A 17,720-nucleotide genomic window follows, 5' to 3' on the forward strand; every position below is an offset into this window, starting at 1 on the left:
ACAGGAGATCACCATAAGCAAACAAGTGAGATAAAGGGTAGAAGAATCATAGAAGATGCTGAATTCAATCTTTTTACTTTTTTAAAAAGAAAAAAGGAAAAAAGTTCAATAGCTTAAATAAGCCCCAAGATCCAACTGAATCTCTTAGTGGGTTGCTCCCCTCCTTCTACGCTCTGCCAGTGACAACAGGTTTTCTAATCCATTCAGCCATTTCTCCCATAAACATCTCTTCCCCTTCCCCCCACACCCGTAAATGATCACAAATGAATCAAATTCCCTCCCTACTCTGGTCCACTGTGGGTATGTCTACACTGCAAAGAAAAACCCGCAGCACCAAGCTTCAGAGACCAGGTCAACAGACTGGGGCTCATCTGTCTTGGGCTGCAGGGCTAAAAGTAGCAGTGTAGACATTCAGGCTCAGGCTGTAGTCCAGGCACTGAGGCCCTCCCCCCGACTTGCTGGGTTTCAAAGTCTGGCTTCATCCCAAGCCAGAACATCTACATTGTTATTTTTAAGCCTTGCAGCCTGAGCCCTGCAAGCCTGAATCAATTGATCCAGGCTCTGTGACTTGGTGCCACAGGATTTTCTTTACAGTGTAGAAATACCTTAAGTCACTATTCTTTCTTCATTTAATTTGTATTCACAGGCTCAGATTTTCTGCAATGTCCCAAATAAGCAATCATGGTACCCACTGCTACATTATACACACTATACACACACGCACATATATTAAATAAAGATGAGGGACCTTAATTGAGCCACCAAGATGAGCACATGCCTGAACAGAGTAATTGCACAACAACATTGATATAATTATCGCCCTTATTCACCCAGTCCCCTTCCTTTTGTGTCACTCAGTTTTAGACATGACAAAATGAGTGAGATTATAAACTCACTGGGGAAAGGACATGTCTTCCTGCTCACCTGTGTAGCACCTAGCATGCTAGCGTGGGATACAAAATAACTACTCTCTCTGTGCCTCTGGTCCTCATATATACAGAGAGAAAATACTTGTTTTTTTCCAACCCTTGTCTGCCTTGTCTATTTAGACACTGAACTCTTCAGGACAGGGATTTACTATGTCTATACACAGCACCTAGCATAGTGGGCCCAAGGTCTTAGTTAGGACCTTTAAGTGCTGTAATACTATTATTATTATTAAATACTTGTAAGCAGTGTCAGGATGAGCTCCACCCTGACATCTGGTGGTGAAGTGTGGCAAGTTGTGGAAAAGAACTTCAGGGGCTGATCTCATTTGCATAGGCACACCCACCCCACCTAGAATGAGGCCATAGCTGCCCAAATGGTCACTTTGGCTGCTGTGGGATCCCCAGTGTCTCTGTTATTGGAGCAGGAAGAATAAATTGTTATTACCCTGATTATGGGAACTGTGCTTGGAACTGTACTTGGCCTTTTGTTATGATGGAGGGACTCACCATCAACTAAGTAGCACTCGCTAGGCAAGGGTCATGGGTTCCAAAACTCGGTGAATTGAGAGAGGCTGGGGACAAGTATTAATACTTGGTGGCATGGGCCCCTTGGTGAGGGCCTTACATGCTAATTGCACTTCCTCCTCTCTCCGCTGTGGAATATCAGAGCTAATTTTGATTCCATTAGGAGTCTAGTTACAGGCTGCTGAGCTCACTTTGGGCTAATGGTGCACCAGCACTGAGGCTCCCCTACTACAAGCTGAATTCACCTAAGAGCTGAAATCACTGAGCGTTGTGTTAAGTAGTGGGGGAGCCTGACGATATATTGTGGAGCAGTTTGTGGGACGGCTGGAGTGCCTTGTGGACAGGCTGGTGGAGCAGTTCATTAGACGGCGGGAGCTGCTTGTGGGACGTGCAGCGGAGCAGTTGGTGGACTGGCTGGTGGAGCAGCGGAGCAGAGCGAAGGCCTATGGAGCTGTAGGGCAGTCAGCTTCAGATCATGTAAGGTGCCCCTTACCTCTCTCCCCCTCCCCCCCATCTCCACCCAGGTTGGGAGGAAAACCTCTGCAGATAAACTTTCGAACTCTGGGGCTGCCCTGACCAGGGACAGACTTTTGGGTCATTGGACTTTTGGGACTTTGGGTGATTTGGGGTTGCTAGACTCAAGAACCAAAGGGAAAGGACATGCCCCAATTTGCTTGGGGTGGGTTTTTTTTTTTTTGCTCATGGGTTGTGTTACGAATCCTGTTGGTGGTGTTTCCCCAACATAATGCCACATTGTTTCTCTCTGTTATTAAAAGGCTTTTTGCTACACTCAGACTATGTGCTTGCGAGAGGGGAAGTATCGCCTCTTGGAGGCGCCCAGCAGGGGTGGTATATATTTGTCCCAGGTCACTGGGTGGGGGCTCGAGCCGGTTTGCATTGTGTTATTGGAATGAACCCCCTAGATACTGAACCCAGCCCTTATTGCTGCCAACTCTGACGAGCAGAAGGGTTACATACTAATAACCATCTTGCTCTTTATTAGTGCAATAAGGAATGGTAGGGATAGTTAAGTGCCCAAAATTGGGCCTTTCCATCATTCACGGTTTCTTGCCCAAGGGCAAGAACATTTATAGGGAAATTGTCAGTGACTTGTTCTGTCCTGCAGCCATGATTCCTGTAAGGAGACTTCCAGTGGCCCATTCCCTTCTACCACGGCCTGTGCAGAAAGCTGCTGTTGCCCCACTCTCCTGTCTTGCTGCTTGTGGGGATTTAGCCAAATGGGGCTGATTCTGTATCCCATAACACCCCTGTTCTGTATGCCACAAGCAACCCATCCTTCTCTCCTGCTCCCTGCCTGCTTGGTGCTAGTAGCCTGCTTCCCCTGGCTGTTGTAGTACTGTTTTGTTTACATTTGCTACTCTTATCTCCACAATTCAAGTCCCAGAGTTCCAACTGGTTTATAATATTTCATTACACTATTCAACTATATTCAGTACATCTTCCTTTAGAAACCCTGGTGTCTATTAAATGAGACTCCCCATTGCAGTTTCACATTGGAGGATAGTTTCTGTTAAACTACTTCCCCCTCTGGGGCTCACATGATACAGATACAACTCCTAAATGAGAGAAGTCCCTAACTGAAGGATGATTTACATGAAGGTACATGGTATATAATTTTTAAATGGTCAGTGTAATTCATTTAAATAATATCACCACTGCACAATGATAAATCTGAAAAAGGGACTAAAGGTAAAAGGCAGTCATTTTGCAGGCAGGACTCCCACTAATTTCAATGAAATACTAGAAATTTCCTTTCTTTTTTAAAACTCAAAATGATTCGGGTCAGCTTTGAGTCACGTTCATGCTCTAGGAATTTTTGACTACAAGGAAGCATTTGTTCTTCAGTCATACATACTTATCATAAGTAACAATCTACACACATGAGCTTTTCCAATCCCATGCAAATACCTTTCCCATTCTCATGAAATAAAAACAGACTTGACAGATTTCTATGAATCTTAAGCCAAACCACTTAAGGTGAGCACATGTTGCACAGTGATATTTCCTCTCCTAGTCACATTTTGAAAGATGTTAAAGCAGTGATAATTTTATTTTTATTATTGTGGGTTAGGTACTGGCTGTGTCCAGTAAACTTTATATTCACTGCTGCTGCTAAGACCACATCCAGCTCTGGGCGGATGCCGAGCCATTGATACAGTCCCCGTTTTAATTGTTCTTTTCTGGGGCGTTTTTTTGTGGTAAATTTCCTGACTTCGCTGGTCATTTTTGAGGCAGTCACACTTTCGACATTTTTCGTCTCATGTCACTGTTGTAACATAACTACTCAAAAATAAAGGTCTCTCCCTCATTTTTAAAAGGGCTGAGCTGCATAAGCCCACTGTTTCACCACCATTTGTAACTATGAGTCGCTGCATTCTAGTATCCCCAATTTCGGAATGCGCTCTCACTACCAGCAAGTACATCCACCTGTTGTTTGTGGTACTCCTGGATCTGGGACTGCAGTCCCTCATAAACCCCTTTCTCCGACCTTGGGACTGCTGGGTAGGTGGACACTACTAGTTGGCTTTTCCTCTCCAGATTACAAGGTCACCTTTGTTTTTATTGCTGCACATCTGCCGTGTTGGCAGCAAATGTGACTTCCAGACCAAACCTAATTCTAATTGCAATAAAACAGTCTATCACTTAACAGTAGGAAAAAAGAAAACATTTACTCTTATCTTATAGATGCAGTTATGGGAAGCTACAGGGAGTGGTGGGTCAGGAAAGGTACAAAAGTTTAGTGGCAAAGATATAGGGGCAGTTACAAAGGTTAAAGGTCAGCAGTAGTAAGAGGCTGTCTGTCCTCTCCTCATCTCAGAAAGCCATTAGTTACACAGTTCTATTCCCTATTCTTGATCCATCCCTCTTTCCTGCCCCTTAGAATAACATCTCAACAGAACTCCATGAAACAATGGTGGTTACTCTTTACAATGACTAATATTTTTAATTTAATTGCACTGCAACTTCCTTTCCTTGTAATTCCTAAGTCAAAACAATTGCAACATTGTTCTCCTTTTCATATCAATTTCACTTTCTGATATGCTGTGCTCTTCAAAAGGGGGTTGGGAAATAGATTTCTTGTAACTGTTTTATGAATGGTTGTGATCACTGCTGGGCAGCTCGGCAGGAAATTCAATTAAAAATCACTGTTTTTCTAGCTTAAAAGTTACTAAAAATTTTTTCCTGCCTAGCTTTAATCAGAGCATCCTGTATACTATTAAGCTGAGTAAAAGAGCATCTGAGATATTTGTTCATTTTTGCCACTGTTTGAAAATGTCTAAGCTTAGACGTTTTCAAAGAGTGTTTGGTGATTCTGGGTGCCCAATTTGAGAAAACCTGGGCCTCACTTTCGGAAATGCTGAGCACCCATAACTCTAAGTGACGTCCTTGAGAGCTGAGGGTGACAATACACTTAAAGAAAACAAGCACTCAGTCAGAGGTCACTTGTGAGAACGTTGACCTTAATTTTAATATTCTAGGCCAGATTTATTTACATCACCCATTCAGTGTTGCACATAAACAGAGAGGTCCAGGTTCACGTTGGCTTCTATACCAGCTTCCACCTGTGTATCCCTTCTCTGCCCCGCTAGGGACCTGCAGTTGACTAGCACAGCCCAAGATGTGGTGGGTGATAGTAGGGGAGAGGGGACATAGCTATGGCAACTAAATTTAGTGCATTCACACTGCAGGCTCCCTCAGCAGGGTTTGTATAGTATCTGTGGTGGAAATTAAAGCCCTCACTCATCACCTTTCTTTACTTGGGTGCATTTACCCCCAGGGGTGCAGTGACCCATGCTGGAAAAGGGAATACATAAATTACAGCCACAATGAACCTGATCCACTCTGTTTAAGTGCAACATTGAATGGGTTATGTAAAGCATTTGTTATAAAATGCAAAGTAGAAGGAACTGAAGATAGATAAAGCTGAGGTGCAAAGTCTGATTTTAGGGTAAAGGTTGTCAGTAAATACATAATCTAGGTATTAGTAAACTCACTGCAACTTCCAGAACAGAGGCAATAAATGCTTTCCACATTTGCTTTGACTTCAGCCTTGCCTTTATTATTATTATACATACTCCAACATGGGCCAGTGGATTCCCCATCATAGTGGCAAGAGACAGGAGACTCCTAAAATCCAGTTTACCCTTCACTGGGGAGCAGATCTGGGAGCTGCTCTGCGGCTGGGAACATGCAGAAATTCCATGCCCTAATCAGGGCCTTAGGCCTCCTCTGTTGCCTTTTGCAACTTGCACAAGAACCACAGCCGAGGCTACAGAATCCTTTGAGGCAATCAGCAGAGATTGTAAACCCTAATGGATATCTCAAGCAAGTGATGACCTCCTCAGGCACCCAGAAGATTGTGAGAGGTACCCAGCAGAAGTTTGAGGGCTTGTCTACACTACTCGCCAGATCGGCAGGCAGTGATCAATCCAGCAGGGGTAGATTTAACGTGTCTACTATAGTGAAGACACCGCAGTAAGTAGATCTAAGTATGTCAACTTCAGCTACACTATTCATGTAGCTGAAGTTACATATCTTAGATCGACCCTGGGCGGTAGTGTAGTCAAGCCCCTAATCTAGGGCACTCTGCTATGGAGGGTTAGGTCTACACTGCAGCTGGGATCATGTCTCCCAACCTGGGCAGACAGACTTGCCAGTTTTGCTCAGGCTAGAGCACAAACAGCAGCACTGTGGCTGTTGGGGCATGGACAGTAGCGCAGGTTAGCTGCCTGAGTAGAAGCCCACCTGACTCACTGGGTCAGTATTTGGATGGCTAGCCTGTGCCCCTGCACCTGTTGGAACATCCACACCGCGAATTTTGGCACATTAGCTTGAGAAGAGCTTGTGTGTGTCCATCAACCCGAGATGGGAGGCACGCTTCTACCCGCAGAGCGGACATACCCTAAGCTCTTTTGATAAATGTTTCATACCTATTTGGCTCACAGAGCTTTCAGGCCCCAAATGGTGTGTCTGAAGCTTTTAGTTTCCTTGAAATCATATCATCTGGTTTACAGAGCATACAGAATCCACTGGCCATATCTGCATAGTTTGGGATCTTGAACTAAAGTTATTCAATTTCTTCAGTTTAAAAACTGTGTTGGGTGTATCTTGAAGATTCTGTATTTCTTTAGCCGAATTATTTGATTAGAGAGATTACAAACCCTCAGGATATATCTAGAATATTTATAAACTCAGCAAAACCAATCAAGAAGTTTATAAATTCAGCCAAAACTTAAAAATAGGTCCCAGAGATTCAAATGTTTGTGGTGAATAACTCCAAAATGAACAAGCTGTCGAAAAGCTACGTCTGTCAAACAAAAAAATTGTGATTTATCAGAAGATTAAAAATAGTCACAATTAATCAGTTTTAATCAAACTGTTAAACAGAATACCAATTTAAATTTATTATAAATATTTGTGGATGTTCTTCAAATATATTGATTTCAATTACAATACAGAATACAAAGTGCACAGTGCTCACTATTTATTACAAATATTTGCACTGTAAAAAGTTATAGTATTTTTCAATTCACCTCATTCAAGTTCTGTAGTGCAATCTCTATCGGGAAAGTGCAGCTTACAAATGTAGTTTTTTTTGTTTGTTTTTTAAACATAACTGCACTCCAAAAACAAAACAACGTAAAACTTTAGAACCTACAAGTCCACTTAGTCTTACTTCTTGTTAAGCCAATTGCTAAGACAAACAAGTTTGTTTACATTTATAGGAGATAATGCTGCCCACTTCTTACTTACAATAAAATTATAGTATTTTGTGATTAGTTACTATGTACTTTAGTTTCTACGTTTATTTTGTGATTCTTTTCCATAGCTACCTGTCAACAGGAGTCATTCATATTACTTGCTCTTTAAGGAATTTTTATATATATATATATTTTTAACACACACATAGTTAAAATGTATTGGAAAATACAGAAGGACCAAGATTATTAAAATCTATTTCTCTCTGGACATGGAAAATAGAATATACTACTAAGGCTCATATTTATACCACTTCTTTTTATCTTATGGGTCACTGGATTTTACATCACAAGTAGAAATTTTCCATGTATCATATTCCTTTTTTGTATGTATTTTATAAATATGACTAAACCTCTGCAAACATTATAGTCACTGCCTATTACTCTGAGAGATGAATACACAGGAAATAAGCTATTAAGAAGCAAAATACAATATCAAAGGCACAAGCCACATGTGTGTGTCTTATAAATATTTAAAAAGCAAAATTATTAGGTGCCAAATTCAGCCCTTCTGTAAAGCGGGTGCAACTCCATTGACTTCAGTAGAGTTGCACCAGAACTGAATGTGGCCCTAATGGTTTGGTTTTATTTTTGCCATCTGAACATTACTAAATCTTTAAATGTTACAGTATGTATTTACAAGGAGTCTGTCTGCTGGGTTAGACTCCTACAAAGCCTTTTCAGGTCCAAATTCAGCAAAGCACTTAAGCACATGCTTATGTACTTTACTTAATCAGCACTTTAGTAAAGTACTATAAATTGTTAGTACTGGGGCAGCGGCCCTCCAGTTAGAGAGACAGTTGTGATGTTGTGGGTAGGGGTGTTACTCTGGGAGATGATAGTTTTAAAATCCTACTGAGGCTCAAGAGGAGCCCAGCCAAACATGGCCGGCCGGGAGAGTCATTGAATTAGCACATCTCTGGGCCAGGACTGCCCACTTTTGAACTTATGCCACCAGCTCTGGGCTAGTCATGGAGCAGGGGTTGCAAGAAGCTTGCACTGCTGCACTCTAGCTCTAGGTAGACTTACTCCTGTGAACTGTCACCACCCTGGAGCAAATCTGGCCTGTTGACAATACTAAGGGGAAAAAGCATGAACTCCTACCAGTCCAAAAACAGAAGAGTCTGACCTCCAAATTCCAGGAACTTATGCAACTACAACCTCAAGCACCCTTTGACAATGCATTCCTTAAATTAATATGAAGAATTCCCTGCAGAATAACCAGTGTGTTAGGTAGTCCATGTAAAGATTCTAAATCTCTGTACTTTTCCTAGCCAAGAACATATTGACAGCAACAATTTAAAAATCAGCTCTCAGTTCTTCCTTAAATAAACAATCTGCTGATGTCCCAATGCCTCCTTTTATCTCTACTGCTCCCCTGGAGATTTTAGAGTCATGACTGGTGTCATTTTGCACTAGGATAACATATGTGAGTTGCCAACAAAACTGGATCAATCTGATATTGTATGTATACTACTTTAAAAAAAATAGTTCTAGAATATACACCTGTCAATCTCTGGGCACATTTCCTATCATTAAAAATTAGCTGCAAAGAACTGCAAGAGGCAGCCACAAAGCATTGTGGAATTGGGGCCGTGGCAAGAACCTGTGGCTGGTTTTGGGATTGGGGTGGGGATAGAGAAAGATTAGGAACTTCTAAGCTACGGGCATGAGTCTAGACAGAATAGGTACAGCAAAAGAAACACAAGTGAGTTGTGGCCACTAGAGGTTAAACTCCTCATGGAAGAAGTGAATAAGTACTAATTTCATAAACTAAAGTATTCTCTTTCTACCTACAGTACCTCTGCATTGGCAGTACTATATTCTCTTAGTTTACTGGAGCAGTGAATCCAGTGAATCTGTACCCCTGTCTCAAACACCCATCAGTATTCAATCCTTGAGGGATGCGGACACAAACAACAAAAAGTTACATCTATAAACCAACCTCAAAAATATAACAGCCTGTTGCTTCTGAGGAAAGAAAAGGGTCTGGAATTTTAAAGCCACCCACATACTGTGAGTGTGGCTGCCAAGGAAAAGAAGGATTAAAATTGAATGTTTAAAAATCCTCCTGGACTTTACCAACAGTGTTATAGCAAAACTGAAAACGTGGAAAAATTATCATTTATTATTGGTATTGCAGGAACTCTTACAGGCCAGAACTCAATTGTATTATGCACTGTACAAACACAAAGGGAGGGACCGTCCCTGATGTACAGAACAGTGCTAGTAACCAAAAGGAGAAAACTGAATCCAATAGCCAAGAATTTGTTCACTATAAGGATATTGACTTTTTTCTACATTAAATTTATATTTTATTTTTAATTTTAAAAAGCTTATTGTGGGTACCATCATTGCCATTAAGACTCTCATTTAATGTTACCCACACAGAAAATCGAGAGGAAGCAGCAGCAAGAAAGGTACCATATGTTGATGTAGCACCTAAACAACAGTCTCTGTTGCACTGTGCTGCAAATACTGTGTTAATCTCTATAGCTGTTATTGTAAGAAAGAATTAAAGGCATTAAGTTATCTATTAAACAAAATTACCTTAAAACCCATACAAAACAAAAACCACACCTTTGGCAAAAAAATAAGGAGGGTTAATTTGTAGTCAAGAGACACAGTACAAACATTTGAAGCATTTGAGAACTTACTGTACTAGATTCTCGGACAATAGTGTTTTTAGCAACAGAGATATCTCTGTTGCTAGGAGCCAAGAATTTCCCATGCTATAGCAAGGTGTGTATTTAAAAAGAAAGACGTTAATATTGAGTAGTCACACTGCCTGGGTATAGGAACTTGGTATACTTTTACAAAAGAGAAAGGACTCAGAAGTGAACAATGGCATTTCTGTTGTTTGTTTTGCTTCTTTGGCCTATTCTGATGAATGTTTGACTTACTGCAACTACAAAGTTGAGGGAGAGGGAGATTTGTTTTCTTCTACTTTGAAGGCTCCACATTAGGAATGCTCAAGTATTAAACTTTCATGCACACTAGAAATGGAGAAATGTCCAAGAAAATACATTCTAGAGACTAAAAAAAGACAAAGCTGTAGAATGTTTTCTTTTACACCAGTTTAGTACAATATATCCAATCTTACAAAAGGAAGAAAGCGAGGAGTCCGGTGGCATCTTAAGGACTAACAGATTTATTAGGGCATAAGTTTTCATGGGTAAATTTGGTTTTTTACCCATGAAAGCTTATGCCCCAATAAATCTGTTAGTCTTTAAGGTGCCACTGGACTCCTTGTTGTTTTTGTGGATACAGACTAACACGGCTACCCCTCCGATACTTGTTACAAAAGGAAGATTACTGGTCACATTTACCTTTTTATATGTTTTCTCCTCATTTTGTTTTCCAGCAGGGGCATCTCCATTTTCAGTAACAGATGACATCTAAGAGATAGAAAACAAATTTTTTAAAACCAAAAATACTAATTTGTTATCCCCTACTTGCTAAATTTAAAAATTTTTAGAGAGTACAGTAGTAAGTTAATAAATTGTGTAAAGACTCCTCAAAAAATTGTTTGTTTAGGGTTTCTTTGGCCTCTCACTTAAATCAGTATTCAAAGGAGCCCAAGATTGCCCTGAACTTTCCTGCTGACATCCCACACTAACTCATGCCTAATTTGCCATCCACTCATATAAATATAAATATAAATGTTTTTTGCAACTTTCATCCTTGTTTCTAATCTCTCTAGGTCCTTCTGTATTATTTCTTTCTTTACTAATATCTAACTCTTTCCTAGTTAGTATCATCGGTGGATACTCAGTAACATTTTGTTTACCCCCTCTTCCAGATTATTAAAGAAATGTTAGATGAATCCAGACCTAGCAGCATGACCAAGTGCAGTATTGCACTAGATATCTGATAAGTGATCACTTGTCACCACCCTTTGGTTATGGACCTTCAGCAACTTTCAAACCCACCAGTCAGTTTTCATATTCAAGCCAACTTGAACAAACTTTTTGAGGGGCTAAATTTAGTTAGATTGTAAGCTTTTCGGCGCAGGGACTGTCTTTGTTCTGGTTTTGTACAGCACCTAGTACAACAGGGGCTCCCAGGCAGGACCATAATGCAGATAACAAACAGTAAATAAGATTTGGAGAACAAGACTGACCGGACATACTATCAGATTTTTACTGGAATCCAATTAAATGACACCTTCTGCATTCTCATCTTTCCCTCCTTTAGACCCTCAACACAATCATCTGAAAGATGGATTCCTTTCCCCCCCTCTAACACAAATACATGCAGCTGCCTTTGTTTCTTGTAGTTAGGTCATTTTATAAATTCAATGGGGAGACTAAGGGCTTGTCTACACTGGCACTTTACAGCGCTGCAACTTTCTCGCTCAGCGGTGTGAAAAAACACTCCCCTGAGTGCAGCAAGTTTCAGCGCTGTAAAGCACGAGTGTAAACAGTGCACCAGTGCTGGGAGCATGGTAGCTACACTTCTCGTGGAGGTGGGTTTTTAGAGTGCTGGGAGAGCTCTCTCCCAGCACTCTGCCATGGCAGTGCTTTAGCATTGCCAGTGTAGACTGGCCCTAAGTTAATGTCACCATCTGAGACCAGCACATTCTCAGACCTAGCAGCATTTAAGAGCTAGACCCTCCATCATTCTCCAAGATTATACTCCAAACATGTTGTACAAGACTACATATGTAGAAGTCAAAGTTTGACTTCACAACAGATTCTGTAAGACAAGCTTGATGTATGCAGTAACTAGTGTAAACCACGAGGATTGGGATTGGGATCTAGATTTATGATGGCACACCTTGCTTGCCCAAAAGACCCAAGACCTGTGGCTAAGTTGACACATTGTGCGCCCAAAGTTGCAAGGTGATGTTTGACGTTGTACCTGCTAATTGCAGTAAAGCAACACTACTTCAAGAATAAATCACATTCCCCCACCGGCCAAGTTATAGATCACCTGCAAGTGTAGATGCCAAGGAAAGGAAGAATTAAAATGGCAAGTTTTAAATCCTGACACACTTTATCAGGGTTACATACTAGTGTTATAATGAATATATACATACCTTTCTGAACTAAATTGCAAGTCATCTGGAGCTGAGAGTGACAGTCAACCCATTCATTGATGCTGTCAATTTTTCCAGGTCCCTATTAACACAAAAATCATTCAGCATTATGTAATCTGAGTGTCATATCTGTTATATATTGTTTAAAAATTCCTTTCTACATGAAACATTACTGTCTGAGTAGGTTAGAGCTTTGCAAGAAGCAGGGCAATACAAGATCGTTCTCAAATGGTCTGATTATTAATGTCATTTAATAGAACTAGCTTTTGCTACACTGAATAAAATCAATATGGTCATCCTTTCTGAGCTCTAACTTGCCTTTACCCTAGATACAATGCTACTGTGTCACTGACATCCTTATTGTAGAACATTTATGTAGGGCCATAAATTTTCATGGCATTGTACAGAACATAATTAAGACATGTTCTGTGCCCTGAAAAGTTTGTAAAGTGAACACCCAACCCTGCAATCTTTACTCACTTGAGTAATTCATACCCATACAAGTAGGCCCACTGAAGTCAGCAGGATTATTTGCATAAGTGAGAGTTTGCAGGACTGGGCACTGAATAGTAAATAAATAATTTCCTTTTGAAAAGTTTCTCAATCAGCACTTACTATACAAAGCATTCTAGCCTTTATACAATTAAGCTATTGTAATTATGTAATTAATATATTATAGGTAGGCTTGGAAAAATTTGATTTTTATTGGTAAATGTCAATTTCACCCTACACACAGAAACCCATGAAAATATTTCCACTGATAATTACTGAAATTTACAGATAGGCAAAGACAGACAAATGCTTCTTGAAAACTTTAAGTTTGATTTAAGGATATTTACTTTTTATATTTTGACATGTGATGTTGATAATTTGTGTTCTAACAGTTTTAATGCTTTAACTTTTTGAATCTCAGTATCTAGTCATTAAATAATTGTCTGACCTCATCCATAATTTCCCACAACTGTGAAAATTTAAATAGATACAATTTAAAAAAGCTTAAAATAAGAAAACAATATCTGACAAAATTATATTAAAAACAAAAACAAAAATTGAGTTCTGCCAAGCTTAATTATAGAATAAGTCCTGCTTGCTTTCCTCACATGAGTAGTCCCATTGACTTCAAGAAGAATTACTTTCTTGAATAAATAAGGTACATGGGTGCCATTTGGTACCTCTGTGGAAATGTTCCTCTCTCCAATTTTGTGCTCTCTCTCTCTCTGTTGGTGAAGTTATACTCGTAAGATGGTAGTTCAATTTTTTTCTCCACCCTCCCATAAACACATTTGACTTTGCTCTTGCAATCAGTGTAAACTTCTCCCTGTACATATCTACACACTTAAAAGTAGATCTTTTAATTCACCTAAAGTGAAAGTAATTTTTCCTGGAAGAAAAGCCTATCCTTAACTTTTTAAAGACGTTTTCATATAGCAGCAAACTTTTCCACTTGAAATGACTAAAGAACTGCCTCACCCACAGATCAAATATGGCTTGTGTCAAATCTACATATCTGGAAAATTAGTTTCTCTATTAAGAGCTAAAAAAAAACGTATTACTCAAATCCTCTGAGAAGGATGAACTTCTTAATACCACACACCAGCATTTTATCATGCATCACAAGTTTCATTTTGCCCTTTAAGTCTTCATAAGCAACTAATATCTTCATTATTAATATGTTATTATTACATTTCTCTAGAAAAATGCTACCATGGTTTCAAATTTCACCAGAAAGACAGCCTAACTGCTACTGGTAACTTTGAGATGGAAGCTTTGACGAAAGCTCCTCAAAACACAAACAAACAAAAGCAAGATCCTATGCTACTCCCTACATTAACCTGAGATAGGATCAGACCAACTCAAAGAAAGTCAAACATCAATACAGCATAGGAATTTCCTCCCAATAAAATGTTAGCTGAAGAAAACATTCATGTCGGATGTGGAAGAAAAGCCTGTTTGTGCCCAATATAGCCAGATAAATTATTCAAGAACATTTCATCCATGTGAAAAATATGCCCCTGTAATGTTGCCATGGTTAGGAAGACAGATGGTGATTTCCTGACTACAGTAACAATTGAACATGTAACTTAAATTTCTATGAAGAAAGTAGAACTCGCCCATTTGTGCTAGTTTCTTCTATTTTCTAAAGATGGTTGGCCCAGATAGAACCATTACTATTCCTGGTCCCAGGCTTGTGGGGAGCCATGCACCCTCAACTCCTTTGAGTTTAATGGGAATTTATAGTGCTCAGCATCTTGAAGAATCAGGTCCCTATTAGCTGTAAAGAATATGATAAGGATGTTTTGCATAACAAATTAGTTCAGTAAATTAACCTAATCTCTTTATTCTTTAGAGACCTGTGGTGCCATTTTGGTACTGAAGTGCTTTGCAAAATGCATATTTTACTGTAATTGTTTCATTTCTACAAAAATACATAGCACTTTTATAGTGCAGGGACATTATATCCCCAAAGTGTTTAGAATGTATTCACAGGCTACACTACACCTCTGATTTTTAAAGTCCTCTACTACCCTCTCATTTGAAACAGAAGGAAGTTCCTGGAGAACTACAGTATTTGATCTTAGCATGGGCCAGGCAGTTCTAGGTACAAGCAACTCACTGAGATTAAAGGAGTTTTCGGAAACTTTTAAGACCCAGAATTACTTCACCATTCAATCGAAGACCAGGCTATTTATAAATGTCTTCATTGTGGCTCCTCAGGCACAGTCCCACTTGAGGGCATGGGGGAAGGCATGTTATTCCCCAAGAGTAATTTTAGGAAGCATTTTTCCAGATTTCTGCAGACTACCGTCTCTGGCTTTGGGTCCCCCAGCCCCGAATCCAAAATTGAAGGAAGAGGTTCAGCTCTGGGTTCAAAGTTTCAGTTCAGGCACATCTATTATTAATATTTGTTTAACATTTGTTTGAAATTCGGATTAAAAAAATTGTGATTTTTTAAAACAAGTTATTCTTTTAAATGAAAAAAATCATTTTTATTGCAACCATTTGTGTTTTATGATTTACTTCACATCACTGGAAAGCTTAGTCTCCTACACAGTCTAATGTACAAAACTCAAGTTGCAATTCCAGTGACCTCAGAGATAATAGCACTCCGCACTTTTCCCCGGAAATTACACTGGCTAATTTCTGTCAGACTCCTCCACTGAGGCAAAAAAATAATAAAATAAAAAAAAATATTCAGTCATGTTGTAACGGTCCCTTTTAAGGGACATCTGCACAGCAAACAGCACCCCAAGCCAGCAAGTCTCAGAGACAGGGTCTACAGACTCAGGTTTGTGCTATGGCAAATAAAAATAACTGTGTTGACATTTGGGCTGTGGCTGGAGCACAGGCTCTGAAGTCCAGGGCCCAAGATCCCAAGCCCAAATAACTACACCGCTACTTTTCGCACCACAGTGCAAGCTTGGGTTCGTACACCTGAGTTCTGCTGTGTAGATATTCCCTAGGCAGCTGGAGGGTTGAGAACAACACTGATACAATAATCACCACGTGTTTATTAGAAAAAGGAGTCAAATAGTAAGGGGATAGAGGGAATGTGGGCTTCCCAGAGTTTATGAGCCATTGGTATGCAAGTGTGTGTTCAGGAAAAGCTCCAATGCTGTTCATTTTAATCTACCATAAAACTGAAGCAGAAATGTGTGTTTTTATTTAGTGAATGTGATGAATGGCGAGAATGTCTGTTCTTCATTAATATTCTGTGAGACTGTTTCCCTGTTCAGTTTTGTACTACTGCCTGCCTGAATGCATAGAGTATAAAAGCTGTTAGAGAACCAAACAGGAAAGGTAAGAGCCTCTCGCGTACACAGCTTCAAAGGAGTTAACACAACAAAGGCTTGGCAATCAGTTGGGTAGAGAACTTGCTTAGCTGACTCCAACCAGGCTATGAGGTTTTACTTTTCTCAAGGCTAAGGCCTTGTCAACACAACAAAGCTATATGAACAGAGCATCCAGCATAGACACAGCTTATGATGACAGTAGCTTTTCTGTCAGCACAGTAACACCACCTCCCTGAAAGACATTAGCTCAGCCAACAGAAGCACTTTTGTCAGCATAGCTGTGTCTACACTGGTGGTTTTGTTGGCATAGCTATGTTGGCTAGCCTAGGGGGTTTCTTCCACACCCCCGACTGATATAGCTATGCTAACAAAACTTTGTAGTGTAGACTTGGCCTAAGCCTGGGATCAAAAGGAGACCTAAAACCTCAAAAGAGGATAAAAAAGGGTGTGTGGGGGGGGGGAGAGGGGGCGGTGACAGATGAGCTGAAAGAGGCTGGCCAGAATGTGTCAGTGAAACGGCTGACAGTCTGAGACAGACCGGGAGCATGCTGCTGCATTATACGCTGTTTCTTCCTGCCAGGGATGGAGTTAGCTGGCTGAGGGGAGTTGCGTGAAAGACAGACCCACATGACTATGCCTTTTGTTTTACCCTGTGTTCTACCTGTTTTATACCTTTGAGTAATGAATAAATTACACTTGATTTTGAAAAAGCGGTTTCTGTAGCACTGCAAATGTGTGCTGTCACAGGCCCCTACAGTATAATGCTTACAGGTGCCAAACATCATTGGACTTGCTAAAGTAGTCACGGTTGACACCCGACAGGCTGTAGCCCAGGTCCTGGTCTAAGAGTCTGCAAACTGCAGAACTCCACCGCAGGAGAGGCAGACTTGAGGCCTGCCACTGTGGGGGCAGGGCACTCGGTAAGACCCAAGAAGGGACAGCAGTGCAGCTAGCCTAGTAACCCTGAGGGTACCTACACTCAAATACATACAGCCAAAGCTTAGAACTAAATTATTGTTTATATATGTACTTGAGTTTCTCGGTCTGGCTAATGAAAGAAATCACTATTATTACTTTAGTCCACTTCAGCTCAGATTTAAGTCAACAGCAAAACTCCCACTAACTTCAATGAGAGGGGTCCTATTACAAAAAAAAAATTGGGGGGGGGGGGTTCTTGCTGGTAGCCTCTCTTAGTACACTCAACTAATAATTAGTTCTGCTTTCTTACCATTGCCAAATATGAAAAAATAAAATATTTCTCAGAATCTTCAGTCCCTTAACTTTCTATGAGAAAAGAGAGAAGAACCTGGTTTCTATTTCATTTATAAATAAAAAGCATGCTATTTAATTGGCATATTCTACATATAAGCAATGTTGCCTCTCAAAGCTATTGCTAGCACTTATTGCTACTAACCAACTTTTGTGGAGGGGGTTGTCAGCTGTTTGCACATGTACACCACCTGACTTTACCCTGATGAGTACCAAATCTAGGAAGAACACATTAAAATGAAAGAGTACCACTATTTTTCATCCATTATGATAATTGTAAGTAAGTGAAGTGAGAGCGGTATCCACTTTTTTAAAATCTAACTGTAAAAACAAAAATAGACATCTGTTTGTATCTTTTTATTTTCAAACACTAGATATCAATGTC

The 17,720-nt window shown here is 40.1% G+C and overlaps 1 protein-coding gene across 9 annotated transcripts in view; it reads right to left on the bottom strand.

Moving 5' to 3' along the window:
• Positions 1 to 17,720, bottom strand: part of PIP5K1B (phosphatidylinositol-4-phosphate 5-kinase type 1 beta) — a 166,721-nt gene that overhangs the window by 100,273 nt on the left and 48,728 nt on the right. For 8 of the 9 annotated variants that reach the window (XM_073345202.1, XM_073345199.1, XM_073345193.1 and 5 more), the window contains 2 exons: positions 12,276 to 12,357; positions 10,564 to 10,632 (listed from right to left, as the gene is read on the bottom strand). In XM_073345202.1, coding sequence (XP_073201303.1) covers positions 10,564 to 10,632 — 69 coding nt within the window. In that variant the 5' untranslated portion in view covers positions 12,276 to 12,357. Of the gene's footprint in view, positions 1 to 10,563; positions 10,633 to 12,097; positions 12,170 to 12,275; positions 12,358 to 17,720 lie in introns of all 9 variants that reach the window. The other variant, XM_073345200.1, reaches the window with a different exon arrangement.

This window comes from Lepidochelys kempii, chromosome 5, assembly GCF_965140265.1.
Source record: "Lepidochelys kempii isolate rLepKem1 chromosome 5, rLepKem1.hap2, whole genome shotgun sequence".
NCBI classification, from domain to species: Eukaryota; Metazoa; Chordata; order Testudines; family Cheloniidae; genus Lepidochelys; species Lepidochelys kempii.